Below are 15,457 nucleotides of genomic sequence, written 5' to 3' on the forward strand. Positions count from 1 at the left end.
AAATCAATCTACTTTTAAAAACAACATCTAAATATCCTTAACATGTCTGTATTTTACATGCTGTAATCCAATTTTAAATATGCTTCCCTGTTAATATATGGGAAATATATATCAGGAAAAAAGCGTACATGTATTCAAGAGTTATGCATCCATAATGCATGTGAAATGTATTGTTGTGTAGTAAATATTTTCAGATAGTGTCCAGATCTTTTTTCCAGCTCTTCATATACAAAAACAACTCTTTGCTCGATGAATAAATGAGGCGATGTCTTTTGACAGAATGTTTCATATTTTAGTATTTTCCAACCGATTCTGGTTCATTACACTCTATTCCTCACCGATACACTTGTTTATGAACACTTTTACAGAGTTGCACTCTAACATCTGGCCTTCTTAGGCACCCATTGCATGCAGAATGCATAAACACACAAAGTAGGTCACCTTGATGTGTGATGCTGAGCTCAGTTTGTGTACCTGTGTGTATGTGTTAAGCCTTGTGAATTGTGTGTTGTCCTCTTGTGTTCCTCTCGGTGTCCTTCTGGCCCCATAGTGAGTCTAGTCATTATCCTGGCTGTAAGTCCCTTAGCCACAACTCTAATTCAATTGCAAGACCTGCAGTCAGATGCACTTACAGTCATGTCACATTCCATATTGATATATGTTGAACGAGGCTGAAAGAGCTGAACACCCACAGATATACTGAGAACATGATGGAGGGGTGTAAAAAAATATGCATGGTCTATCATGCAAATCCATGTTTTAATTTACATAAAGACATCAACAGTGATGAATAGAGCACTACAAATCTATTTATGGACCATGCAAGGACACACGTGAAACATCTAAACAATCCGTCCTGCAGGAAGGATGAGCGAAGGCCAACACGCAGGTCGAGGATTCACACAAAGACAAACAGAAACACATGTTATATTTCCACACAAATAAATCTGCATTATCCATTTTGATGATAACTTGAAAGTTCTTCACTGCCTTGACATTCCTGTGACCTGTTCTAAACAGAACACGGAGTAATAGTATGCAGCGTTTGGCCCAGCCCCAAATAACTACGGGGAAAGGAAACGACGATGACGACAGCGCGTACGTCGATCGGCAGCTGGAAGAGGTGCCCTCGTTACGCGGTTTGAACACAGCCTGCCAGAACGATTCCAGGTGACTCCAAAGACACCAGAAAGCTTTGATTGATGGATCGGAAAGGGATATTACCCAATGTCTCTCTCACCATCTCCACGGTGTGAATATTTAAAAGAAGCGGTGCAGCTTGGGACATCCTCACATATTTGCAGCGAGTTAAACTACGCCGGATAGTCAGACCGATTTGAAACCAAGTAAAAGTACCAAAGGAGACAGAGCAGTTGATTCATTGAAAATGCCTACGACGCACATTAGCTCCCCGGCGCCCAACCTGAGCCACCTTTCCACGGCCACTTACGAGAAGACAGACGTCCCCTTGGAGGTGGAGAGGCAAATCCACCCGGTCATTTTCGGCTTGTGCGTAATCTTCGCCGCTGCCACCTTTGTCGGAGGTGTGTATTCGCTGCTCTCTCTCCTCCGGATGAGGAGGATAACCTCCCTGTGTCTTATTGTGGCTTCCATGTCGGTGGACGACCTGCTCAGTGTGGTCCCTCTCTCCCTGTTCATGCTCTTACAGTGGGAGACAGCTGGAGGGTCCGGCAGCCTGTGCACCTTATCTGGACTTCTGTACGTGTTCCAGGGTGTTTCGAGCAATATGAAGGCTTGCCTCATAGCCGCCGACACTTTTTATGTGACCAAGAGATTTGGAGTTCTTCAATCGGTCCGCCGGCCCCTGAGAGTGATGTGGGCCATCGCCGCTGTGTGGGCGGTCAGCCTTGCCGTTAGCGTGTTACCTCTGTGCGGATGGGGCAGCTTTAAGCCGCTCTCTCTCGGGTGTTTCCCAGACAGCGAGAGTTTTTACACGCTCCTGCTCTTCTCTTTATATTCCCTGTGTTTCTGCGGCTTGTTGTTTTTCTTTATCTCCCTCACCTACCAGCTGATGTGCTCCCGGGAGCCCCAGAGGACTGTACTGTACCCCAGCTACTTGGATATGGCGAGGGGACTGAGTGGCTCCGCTCCCCTCTGTGATCTTCCTTCCTTCTCCCGGGACAGTCTGACTAATAGTGTCGGTGCCTACAAGGAGCTGAGCCCAAGTTCATGCGGGACGGTGCTGTCCCCGGTGTCGGTCAGCGGACAGAGGACATCAGCTGTCGGGGACACGCCAGTCGTTTTTGCGCAAAAGCGCTTCTCCATGATCCTCGCGGTTGTCCGAGTTATTTTATGGATGCCAATGATGGTGAGCAGCGTGAAAACACATTTTAACAACAGCAACGTTCAGCATATCCAATAGTCTTTAAATGATGTGTGTGTTTGTTCACATATTGTTTTTGTAATCATTTCAAACTTGTTGAAAAGTGTTATTTAGTTTTAAATGGTCGACCCTATTTTGTACTGAAAGAAAATCCACAAAACTACAAACTAAACAAGTGGTGTTTCATTATTGACTATATCTTACATTACAATCACTTTAACCTTAACCTCTTGTTGCACTCGCTTACATTCAACTGAATTTTATATATTCTATATGTAATCAGACAATGGTGACACAGCGCTGCGTACTATATTCTTTTCAACCAAAATGCTTTGCATTGGTCAAAAATGTTCACATGTGGGACATCATTGACATTTCTTTTGAGAACCACTGTTTTAGTCAATACGGGCAGCAATCATTGGTTTGCATTGTGAAATACTTTTTATTATTGCCTCACAATGAGTGCCACTGTTACGACAATAATTGTCGTTGATACATGCTGTGCCTTGGATATGATTAGCAAAGAAAATGTCAACATTTTACTGATGCAGGAATACAACTTCAACATCCCAAATGAGTTTATTGAAACAAACATGTCAACCTAAGATCTGTCTTTATATATTTTTCATTTATATATTTATCTCCACAATTCCTCATTCATGTTGAATCACAGACTCCTCCGTGGATTAATTTCCCCTCCCCCTTCATTCACAGACCTTGATGCTGGTAAACCACACAGTGAATGCACGCAGCGACTCCCTGGAGACGCTGAGCTTTTTCCTCACGCTGCTTGCCCCCATGGTCACTCCATTATTCGTGCTGTCTGAGCATTGGATCCACATGCCTTGTGGCTGCTTCATTAACTGCAAGCGAGATCCAACGCAGGAACCCTCAGGTAAAAAATTAAGTAATAGAAACGTACTAACAATTCATCATCAAGTGTGTTTCTACATAATGAATCCCTAAAAAAGTTACCCATTGTTTTATGGAGGAAGAGGGTACTAAAGGTGTGACTAAATTATTCTCAATAACCTTTTTCACAGTGACGAAAAGAAAATTTGAATTCAACCTTTCCCTCCAACAAGGCTATGGAGTGTACAAGTTGTCACACGCCACCGTGTCTCATAGCAGTCCACCCCTTGAGAAGCCTGCCTATCACAGCCTCTTTAACTGTGACTTCCCTGTTACCGGCCTTGATGTACGAGAAAGTGGTGGACCCTCCAGCCTGGGGCCTAGTTTTGACTTCAGCCCCACCTGCCCTATGGACAGCTCCTCTCATGCAGCCCTATCGTTGGAAGTTGTGGCCAGTGAAGAGGTGCTGGCTGATTGTTCACTCCTTCGTGAGAACCAAGGAGATAAGGACCACTTCCGCTGTGCCTCTTCGCTTCCTTCTCATCACCCGGAGCGAGATCACAATCTCACGGATACATTGTCTGTGCTCGAGGGCCCGGAAAGGAGGCTGTCACATGAGGGGTGTCGGAAAATCGAGCTGACAGACTGGGAGTGGTGCAGGAGTAAATCAGAGAGGACTCCCAGACAGGTACGCCACTGTTAGTTTATTTGTCTCACGTTGAACCGTTCAATTGTTGTAATTTTGATCTGACATTCTGTGATTTATGGCATAACTTGATTTTCCACACTCACACTCTACTGCTTTCTAAAACTAGTCAAACAACTGAAGCATTCGCATGCAACGTGATGCACTCTAGATCGTTCAATTGCCCGTTTTTCAATCTCTATTTCTGTGTTTCCATTTTGTTCAAAGGGGGAAATAAATGCAGTGTTAATAAAAAAGAAAGAAAGAAATGTACACTTTTATTTATCCCTGTGGAGAGATTCTTCTCTGCATTTGACCCATCTTTAGTTATTAATGAGCAGTGGACTGCAGTGAAGGGCCCGGGGAGCAGCTGTGGGTTCAGTGCCTTGCTCAAGGACACTTCGCCATGCAACTATGGGGAGAGCGGGGATGGAACCGGGTACCTTGTGGTTACGGGATGACCGCTCTCCCCATGAACTACAGCCGACACAGATACAGAGATGCACAGCTGTTGGGCTAGACTTCAGTCTTTACGTAACTAGGCTTTATAGAAGTGTGTACATATTTGTTCGTTTTTGACTGCTTGAATGCCTCTCTGACTCTCTCATTGGTGGTCTGTATCTCTGTGGAGGGTAGGGGAGGAATAAGTCTCTTTGTAAGCAATCTGACCGACTGGGAGCTTTGCATTTGAACAAGTTAAAACGGCTAAAGTCCCCTCCTCCCGAGTCTCTCTCCTCCTCTCATCTCTCTGCCTATCATTGTTAGTGCTAAGCATCAATGCCTTTTGACTAATAGAGTAATTGATAAAGTTACTATCAGCATTATGCCACTCGTAACAAATGTCAAATTGTTCTTTCGAAACAAAGTATGCATTCATTAAAAATAAAATCAGATCAACTCTCAAAGGCTCCACTCAGTTCATTCATTTAGTATTTTGGTTTCCTGGGGATTAAAGACCGTGTTTACAATTTTAAGATTAGTATTAATGAGCTCCACTTCTTTTTAACCCTGCTGTTACGTTCGTTTCTTACATACAGCCGTGATGTTTCCGGGTCAATTTGACCCGGTGAATGTTGAATCATCCAAAGGTTGTCAGAAACCAAACAATCCTAATATTTATAGTTTGTACCTCATCACCAAAACCATCAGTAACAATTCAATCAGTTTTTAGTGACCCCTCCATAGATCAGAGTTCAATCAGGATAACTCACTCGTTTTAATGAAAAATACATGCTCAAACTATTTTGTAGGTCACATTGGAGGAATCTAGATATAAATTACATTAGTCTACCATAACGTGTATTTTCTATTAAATTGTATTTGCATTTTGTAACCTTTTTTTTTACGGGGTGATGTAGATAAATAGAGATGAGACACCTGTGCTGTTCAGGGTCAAATTGACCAGCTCACTCAAAATAAAGCCAAATGAGTCACAAACTTTAGTTATGTTTATTACCTTCGCATTGAAAATGCGGAAGGTTATGTTTTGATCGCCGTGTATTTATTTATTTATTTATTTGTATGCGTGTTATTCGCATAACAAAAAAAGTTTTAAACCGAATCGCATGAAATTTGGTGGGATGATTGGTTATTATCCGGGGACCATTTGATGAGATTTTGGGATCGATCGGGTCAAAGATCAAGGTCATGAAAAGGTCAACATCCTCTTGAATCGCATGAAATTTGGTGGGATGATTGGTTATTATCCGGGGACCATTTGATTAGATTTTGGGATCAATCGGGTCAAAGGTCAAGGTCAAGGTTGTGGAGAGGTCAAAATCTTCTTGTTACCATAGCACGGTCAATTTCTATCCAATTGGCATGCAACTAATGCCAAAATGTTCATAATTCAATGCCCAATCTTGTGATATGCGAAGGTATGCGCTCTACCGAGTGCCCATTCTAGTTTATAGTGTTAAGATACATGAATTATATTATATAAGATGACCAAAGGCCAGCACACAGTCATCCTCATGGTGCAGTTGTATGGATCTGCAGAGTATAATGTTGTAGGACTTCTCAGAAACCATTTTGTATGTTTGGCCCCTCACATGATACATGTGGGTGGAGTTTTGCCAAAGGGAAAAATAAAGGTTCCCGTCAAAATAGTATCTGTATGTCTCGCACAGGTGGGGTCGTGAGAAAGAGAGTGTGTTTGTGTTTGAGATTGGGATGAAACAGGGTGTGTGTCTCTCTCAGTCACACAGTCTATTAGAAGTACTATAGTACATGTTTATTAGGAGAGACATGAAAGAAACCCTTACATTAGTGTCCCATGTCCAATGAAGGTTTTATTTAGAGGGAACGTGAGAAGATGAGAAACATTGTTTAGTCTGGAAAGTGTGCTTCTTGTGTAGGGTGATGGGCACATAGCAGGATAGAGATGGTTCCCATAACAAACACCTGGTTCTTTTGTTTGAAGTTTGAAATGTGTACAACTTTATATATGGGGCTTTGAACAGGTGTGTATGTGCGCTGATGTGTGTGTGTGTGTGTGTGTGTATTTGGGTGTGTTTGAAGGTGTGTGTGTGTGGGGGGGGGGGGGGGGGGGGTGAGAAATGTGTTGAAACTTGGTGGAGGGAGTAAGAAAGACTGTCCCACATTTACAAAGAATGAAATGGTCTAAACGTGACACTTCTGACCTCTTGTAGCCTCCACTTTTGGAATTGTAAAATCCAGACCCAGATGAGAGGGCTGCCTCACTCTACTCCAGAGAAACCGCAGAGAAGCCACATTCATAACCTTTTTAAACAACATGACAACATAGTAATCGGGTCTTTTAGAGCAATGTCACTATGAGATGGTTTAAAAACTAACTGGAACAGGAACAGATGATGAAAACATGTGTGCACACGTGCATACGCACAATTACACTCATTATCTCTGTCTCTCTTCCTCTCCATCTCTGCTCTACTTATCATTCTAAAATGGGTTGGTTTGAAAATCACTGTCTGTCCCCCCTTGCAAACACAGATGTGTACACATCCAGTACGCACCAAGCCAAAAGAGAGAGGAAAGCCAAGCATAAAGAGTTTGGGATTCATCTCGCTTCCTGGCCTGTTCCTCGTTAGCAGCCCAGATGTCATTACCCAGCGTCTATCCTCCTTACTGTCAGCCCTTACGGCCTTCAGCATCCACAGGGGGAGGTGGAATTAGAGCTTAAAGACATCTTTACCCTCTCTGTGACTTTATGCTCTCTGCTATAGCAAGCACAGACCGGGGGCACGATCAGAAGACCTCTCTCAGAGGGGAAACAGAGATATATTGTACATTCAAATGTAGCGAACTGAAACCCATTCTCCCCTTTCTCATAGCGCATCCCAAACTGTAAATGAATGTTGTCACCAATAAAAGGTGGAGAAATAAAACAAAACAACTATTGAATGGAATTAAAATATGAAAATAACACAGCAAGAATCGTGGTGGCAGTGTGTTTGTTGATGTTGGACAGGAACACACCACCGGACGGCTCTGACTGAAAGAAACAGCGGTAGACTTTTACTTTGCATCTATCAAGCGTTTTATTCAGAAATCAGGATACAAGTAGACATCATGCATGGACCCCCCTCAGCCCGATACCTATTGTATTCAGACCAGAGAGAGGCGCTCTAGCAGAGGGCGCGACGGTTTAAATAGTCATCAAGAACAGTTCTGATTGGTCCAGCGAAGAGAGGGCGGTATCTTCTCATTGGTTCTTTGTCTCTCTGCTTCCATCGCTGTCGCTCATTCATTGGTCCTTCTCAGCCCGCCAATGAGAGCATATGTTGTGAAAAAGTGTGGGAAGAGAAAGATACAATTCACTTGTTGCTTTCTTTGAAGCTTCTTCCACTGAGCTCGGGAGTTTTCTAAGATAATCTTATCTCTTCCGAAGTGGGATGCGCTGCGTCTAGAAGGTCGTTTATAAAAAGGGGCCTCTTCACGTGTGTGTGTGTGGGTCAGAGAGAAAGCATGTGTGTGTGTGTGTGTGTGTGTGAATCCGGATAATAATTGCCATAGCTTGGACCGTTCCTTATCTTATCTGCGCTTAGTAAATGTCTCCAGTTGCCTTCTCCTGCTCTGAGAGTATATAGAGCTCTTTGTTCTATTCAAATCTAGGGTGAGCGTGGTGCATAAAGTTTCTTTCGTGTGTCACTGTTATCTTCTTTGATCAGTTCAGGCGCCGGAATGCCCTGCTGAAGCTTCTAACCTTCCAGTGATTTTCCACTTTACACATAACATTTTTGCAAACCACACTAGGCTATGCTAAGCTATAATATATATTATTTACATGTTCATACTTTGTTATTCATGCGTCGAAATATAGGCAAAAAAAGAGTCCACAGCCATGACAGCAGCTGTCTGAGATGTATTTAAGCAGATCGGTGCTTTCAACTACATTCTAAATTTAGCCAGCTCACAGGTATAGCACAATTAATATTTTCTTTGTTCATCCTTTTTGTTTCATGGGTTAGCATATTAGCATTAAACACAATGTCCAGCTGAGACGAATGGGAATGTCCTTAGTTTGGCAAGTGGTCATACATTACACATTTGACAGGATTTTGGGACTGGATGAAAGAAGGATCACCAACCTTATTACAATGAACCCTGAGGAAAACATGACTGTCATTTTATACAGCATTTCCATCTTAAAATTGACCATCCTATTGTATGATTGTGTATCCTCTGAATATACCCTGAAACCAGAAAGAAAAAAAACACACACACATGAACGCGCGCACACACACACACAATCACACACACACGTCAATGCACTTCCAACATTGATCCTCAAAGGATGATTTTATTTACTGGTCGTGTCTCTTACTCTCTCTCTCTCTCTCTCGCTCACTCTCTCTCTCTCCTTAAACAGACAGGGAGGACAAAGGATTGACGTCCTTTGTGTTTCTATTCTGCATCATAGTTATAATCAGATCATTACATTGAACTAATCAAAATAATTTGGTCGGCTGAATGAGACCCGCCACTCTGTTCCCCGTGACAGCAATATGCATTTTATTAAAGATCAATCACGTTGACAGAGGCTCACTATGATGTACTGTGTGATGAATTAATCTCTTGAAAGATAATATTTAAATATGACCATGAAATCTGATAACAAATTGAGAGTGATTAAAAACAGCCCTGTAATTGAAAAATGATGACAGTGTGATAAGAAACACACAAGGTTTTACACACTAAAATTGTATTATTCATAACACATTTTAAAATAGAAAAAATATTCCAACAGCTAAATAGCTCATAGATCATATGCGCCTTTTTTCTGTGAGCCTAAAAAGTATCTGGTTGCTTATATCATGGAACTCTGACTCTCTCATATAACCGTGCTGTTGGCAGCGCTCTTATGTTTAAGCCTCAATACCTGTTGGGATAGAAATGGTTGGTTAACACATTCATCTCCTTGCCCCTGACAAGTTGACATCATGGTCTAAGCACAATACGTTTGAACTAAAGGGCTTTGTATTCAATAATATGATGAGCAATTCAATTTATATATTTAATAATCTCAAGAAATCAGTCCTGCCAGGTCACTACACAAATAGAAATGTTGTGGTGGATGTTGACTGAACTTTATTTTGCTCTTTTGGTCTTCCTATGCAGCGGTCATCAGTTGGTCTGTCAATCCCCCTGTGCGCCTTCCAGGGCACCGTATCTCTGCAAGACCCCACTGGGAAAACCCTCTCTTTCTCCACCTACGAAGTGAGCAGTGGCGGACTCAAAATCTCACCCAACAATACAAGGAAGGTAATAGCTCTCGGCGCAATCTTTTCTCACATTTTAGGGTTCAATTCCTGTTGATTATAGGCTTATGACTTGGGAATTACTTATGCATTATACTTTCTTTTTGAGAGTTAAAGGCAGAGAATTATATCACTCTCATGTCTGTGAATGGATGAAGCTCAGTGACTTAAAAAAAAGACTGTAAACAGCTCAATCCAGAACAAAAGAACTACAAGTTGTATATCTATATATATATATATTTATATATTCAATCATAACTCTCAGACAAAAAAGTGTAATTACTGTCAAAAACAACAAGTTCACATAGACTTTGTCAATGTCCCATTGTATGTAGCAAGAATAAGTTGAGAGTAGAGAGACATTAAATAGCCCGATAACAAATCTGTGGGATGATTTGAAATAGGACATGAAGTGACGTGTATCCACTCAAAAAAGACGTTCTTGTATTTCAAGATGACTAACAATGATCCATGAGTGAGCCCTGTGATGGAATTGGGTTAATTGAACTCGGACCATTTCTAAGATTCAGAAAAAAAAGACTGGTTTTGAATAACTTGAATTATAAATCTCCCTCTGCTTCAAAGGTGGAAGTGTATCGCTCAAAATCAGTTGGCCACGAGCCCAGTGCAGACAACCCGGCACCAGGAGGCCAACCTGAAGACGTGAATGTCAGCAGCGTGGGGATGGGCATGGAGATCGGAATGGGGATGGGTACGGGAGCTGGTGTGTGGGACACCAATGTCAAAATTCACATAGAGGTTCTTGAGATTTGTGACAACGAAGATAACATGGACAGTATCTCCATCATCTCCAACATCAGCCAGTCCTCCACCCACGCCCGCTCGCCGTCGCTGCGTTACTCTCGAAGGGAGAACCGATTTGTCTCCTGTGATCTGGGTGAGACGGCCTCCTACTCTCTGCTCATCCCAAGCGGTGGCAACCCAGAGGCAGAGACCATCAATATCACGATACCTGACACTCTGGAGGCCCACCGGCAGAACAGCCGGCGGCAGACGCAGGAGAGCTCGGGGTATCGTGAGGAGATACAGATGCTGAACGAGGCCTATCGAAAGCAGGCTGGGGAGATGGAGGAGTGAAAACACGGGATGCCGAGAAGGCGTCTCTTAGGAAGAGGTTGAAAGACATTAAGGGATGAAAGAAAAAATGCCCATCACCAATTTCCGATCACCACCCCAAGAACTGAGAGGTGACCCAAATATAAATGTTGCTGTTACACAAATCTGTTTGCTCACTGCTGTACTTCCTCTTCAGGTCGCATCATGAGAGCACATACATCACTTATCTGTAGAATACATCGAGATAGATTCGTCTGAAAAAGAAGAGCTATAACTGTGAATTAGGGTAAACACAAGAGAGAGATAGAGAGAGAGAGAGAATATTCCAGCATCTGTATTCCTTGATGGTTTCAACATACGACAGCCTGTCACATATCTAAAATAGATACAGCAAAGAGATACAGCAAAGAGCCAAGTAAAGCCAGTAAAAGAGGGGCCAAAGTCTAGTCACACGTCTGATATGAAGCTACGTCACACATGACTCAGTGGTGAGGGGAGGGGTCACCTGACCCATGGATTTGACTCATCCTTGTGTGTCGTCGTGCATTCGTGTGTGTGAGAAGGAGCCTTGCTGGAAACGAATAGGAAAGACATATTAGAGTAATGGTTTGTCATGTCAGCGATTAAAAGTATTCACACGTTTCCTTCATATGAATGTGCTTATTCTACATAATATGTATTTGTACTGTGGTGCATTTTCCTTTGCGTCCAAGTGCTATAACCATCATGTATTTTCACAAATAATGTCGCCACTATCAAATGAGAAAGAGACCGCCATTCCATGCTGAAAATCAGGAAAGATTAAAGGAGAGGTCAAGTGTATGAGGGAGAGTTCAAGTGGTTATATAGAAGAAGAGGTTAATGTGATGCTTATGCAGAGGCGTTTTCTACCTCTTGCACATTTAGTGCTATTTAAATGAGTAACAGTGTGCATATTTTACTACAGTAGGCAGCATATGAATGTATATTTCAGAGCCACTTATGGGGCTCATCTGCCCATCCAATCAGTGAGCCACCGGGCCTCTCCCTCTCGATTGATTGCATGCAAAAATTCATGCAATTTTCATATAAAGTCTTGACATAAGCCTATTTCAGCATTGTTTTTGAATGGTCACTGTGCACATCTGTCAGAAGCATATACATCTTTATTCTCTTTCCTGAATAATGTTGACATATACATGTACATTTGTGTGTATTTAATCGTATAGAAACTAATATATATTTATTCAAGTTTGTTTTATTTTGGTGTCTTTTATATGTCAGCCATTTTGTCGCATGCTCTTCAACATAACATTGTTACTTTGTGGACATTATTTCCAGATGTTTAAATTGTCCTTGAACAAGTCTACTTCATCAGCTGCAGTATTTCCCATCCTCCAGAAGAATGTTGTCAAAAAAGATTCATACTCAAAAATTGCCTCCAACTGGATTGTAATGTCAAGTGCTCCCAGGCATATTGTAACAAAAATAATGTACAGGCGTATGAATCCTACTGAATGTTACGTTGTTATCAATATTAACCATTTGTGCATAACTTCATCTCCACAGCCTCACCGAGTGGAAGTCATTTGATCATCTGCTTATTATCACTTTCAGAAAGAACAACACCTCAGCTTCTGTTCTCATCGATCCTTGTGATCAATAAACCTGCTATTTGCTTTGTTTGTGAGCGACCTGCATATTAGCTGAACAAGTGCATGTTTAACTCAGTCATGTCAACCATCTGAACGGATTATGTAACACAACGTACTCAAATGTGATTCTTTATGACAGAATAAAAGCAAATGGTTAATGCAGTGATTAAAGAGACTGACCTAGATAGTTAGCCATCATCATTGTGTTCACAACTGCTTTTAATGTGTGATTGTGTGCTCTACGTTCTTATTGTTTGTATCTATTGTTTTTATTGTAATTTTAGTTATTTATATTGTATAGCTTCTAGGATATTTTATTTATGTGATGTAATGTATCTTTGAGTACTTCGGAAAGCGCTATACAAATGTAATGCATTATTATTATTATTATTATTATTGTGATTGGTTGTTTGGTTGTTATGGCCCTAGGCAGATTTAGCAAATTCTATTTCATCCATGAGTTTGTGCACACACACACACACCTATATATATATACAGGACTGTCTCAGAAAATTAGAATATTGTGATAAAGTTCTTTATTTTCTGTAATGCAATTAAAAAAACAAAAATGTCATGCATTCTGGATTCATTACAAATCAACTGAAATATTGCAAGCCTTTTATTCTTTTAATATTGCTGATTATGGCTTACAGCTTAAGAAAACTCTAAAATCCTATCTCATAAAATTTTAATATTTCCTCAGACCAAGTAAAAAAAAAGATTTATAACAGCTGAGTGTTTGTCAAGGCTCAGGAAACCCTTGCAGGTGTTTCGAGTTAATTAGACAATTCAAGTGATTTGTTTAATACCCTACTAGTATACTTTTTCATGATATTCTAATATTTAGAGATAGGATATTTGAGTTTTCTTAAGCTGTAAGCCATAATCAGCAATAAATCAGAATAAAAGGCTTGCAATATTTCAGTTGATTTGTAATGAATCCAGAATGCATGACATTTTTGTTTTTTTAATTGCATTACAGAAAATAAAGAACTTCATCACAATATTCTAATTTTCTGAGACAGTCCTGTATATCTTTCCTTCCCTCTCTTTGTGGAAGGAGAGTAAAGTGAAAGATCCCAGAAAGCAAATAGTTGAGAAGGGGGCACATGGCAGCAAAAGCAAAAAGTTAAATGTAACTAAAAACGCACTTATGAAAAGCATTAGCCAGCAGCGATCCCTAAATTATCTTAATTTCTCTCTGAAGGACGTTCACCTCCTACTCAAAACCTGTGATTATTCTAAACGCCATAAGGTGGAGGTAAACCTGCATCACTATGTAGCATCAGTGGCACAGCTTGAGACCTCTCGCTCAACACATGCACCCTGAGGGTAACAGGGTGTGGAGAATAATCTGCAAACGAGGAATAGGGGGAGGGGGTCATACGAAACAGTCCGTTCTTACATCATATCTTTTTGTTATTACATCGTCTCCCTCCACAACGTCTTTCTGGTATTTCTTCCTCACCCCATACATCTCACATTCACTCTCATCATGTTCCTTTACACATAAGTTTCTCACTATTTTTCTGCTTTGCTTATTCTCTGACTTATTTTCAATCCATCATATGTTTCTCTCAGAGCTGAGATATTGATTTTGTATTTCAAAATAATGACACAGATGAAAATATTGGCAGCAACTGCTAATTCAAACAAAGTTTTGCAGATGACAGTTGATTTTATTTTTATGTTTCAAACTGAGCCCTGCTCGAAGACAAGACTGACTCTATTTCTGTCAAAGTTTAAAAACAGAGCCAAATATTGAATTAATGTGAGATAGAAGATGAAACATACTCGTCACAACAATTGCCAATAAAATAATTCATGTCATCCATAAATGATCTTCTTGCACTGTATTTGGTTGTTTGTGTGTGTAGTTGCATTTTCTTTAATTACAAAATGGTTGATGACAGCATGAATGTGGACAAACTGCATACATTATTCATTTCACAGATTATAAAATCAAACATTTTCCATGTTAGAATGTATCACTGCTATGATAACGACAGAATAGGAGAGTGCGTCAGGATGATAAGTTGATTTCAAAGTGGCGATGCATGATAATTTATGTCAGTGACACACAACTCGAGGGTGGGTGGTATAGGCTACAGCCTCTCATGTGCATTATGCACAAACCCCATGCAGGCCACTCATAGGTCCTTTTATTCCTCTTGCATATCCTCTTGTCTCTGCCATGGGCACTAATTGGGTTAATATTGCTTTAGAAAAAATACAGAAAGAGAGACATGTATAGATAGATAGTTAGTTAGAGAAAAAAACACATATTTCACTCATTCGAGTTTTCAGCTAATTAAACAAGCCAATGTTTAGTCCTATTCAAGACATCTGGGAATAAATAACTATATATTCTTTTGTTTGTATGTACCGGAGTCAAACAGGCACCACAATACAGTAGGTTAATACAATACACAAGAGAAACATGCCGGATAGAACATCCATGTACCCGGAAGATACAATACAATATGGAATGACATAACACATTGGATACTGGGGACTAATCCAAATATGTTTCCAAGGAAATTCAATTCAATACATTTTGTATAGCCCAAACAATAAATAATGTTGTTATTTGTTGGGGGTTTGTCAGACAATGTCTTTTTTTTTTTAAAAGTCAAAACATGTTTTACAAAAGAGATTATGATCGATGACAAATCTCTGAGTGCACTCAGTTGCCTATATTTTTTGGATGAAAAGGTAATAACAGACATCTGGTTGTCATTGTGTTAATGTCAACACACAGTTTTCTGATGGAGCCGTTCAACCAACACAGCAGCGATCTTGTTATTAAACTGCCATCACGGTTGTAGTTACATTTGTAACCATAACGTAAAACTAGACCCGAAGAGTAAAATAACCTTCAACATCTAAAGCAAATGTCTAAAAACAAGATTTGTTTATAATTTGAGCAGAATTGAACATAAACGTTGCATTGCTCAGTAAAAAAACATGGTAAAACTAGAACGGGCACTCGGTAGAGCGCATACCTTCGCATATCACAAGATTGGGCATTGAATTATGAACATTTTGGCATTAGTTGCATGCCAATTGGACAAAAATGTATCGTGCTATGGTAAAAAAAAGTTGTTGACCTTTCCATGACCTT

General features: G+C 40.6%; 1 protein-coding gene across 1 annotated transcript; it reads left to right on the top strand.

Moving 5' to 3' along the window:
- Positions 1–1,297: 1,297 nt before the first annotated feature.
- LOC130210867 (probable G-protein coupled receptor 149) lies at positions 1,298–12,767 on the top strand. Its single transcript, XM_056441367.1, has 5 exons — positions 1,298–2,329; positions 3,059–3,239; positions 3,388–3,884; positions 9,483–9,626; positions 10,208–12,767. Exons 1-5 carry the CDS (start codon positions 1,388–1,390, stop codon positions 10,718–10,720), a joined length of 2,277 nt encoding a protein of 758 aa, XP_056297342.1. The 5' UTR covers positions 1,298–1,387; the 3' UTR covers positions 10,721–12,767.
- Positions 12,768–15,457: the final 2,690 nt, after the last annotated feature.

Source organism: Pseudoliparis swirei, chromosome 20 (genome assembly GCF_029220125.1).
Source record: "Pseudoliparis swirei isolate HS2019 ecotype Mariana Trench chromosome 20, NWPU_hadal_v1, whole genome shotgun sequence".
Lineage (NCBI taxonomy): Eukaryota > Metazoa > Chordata > Actinopteri > Perciformes > Liparidae > Pseudoliparis > Pseudoliparis swirei.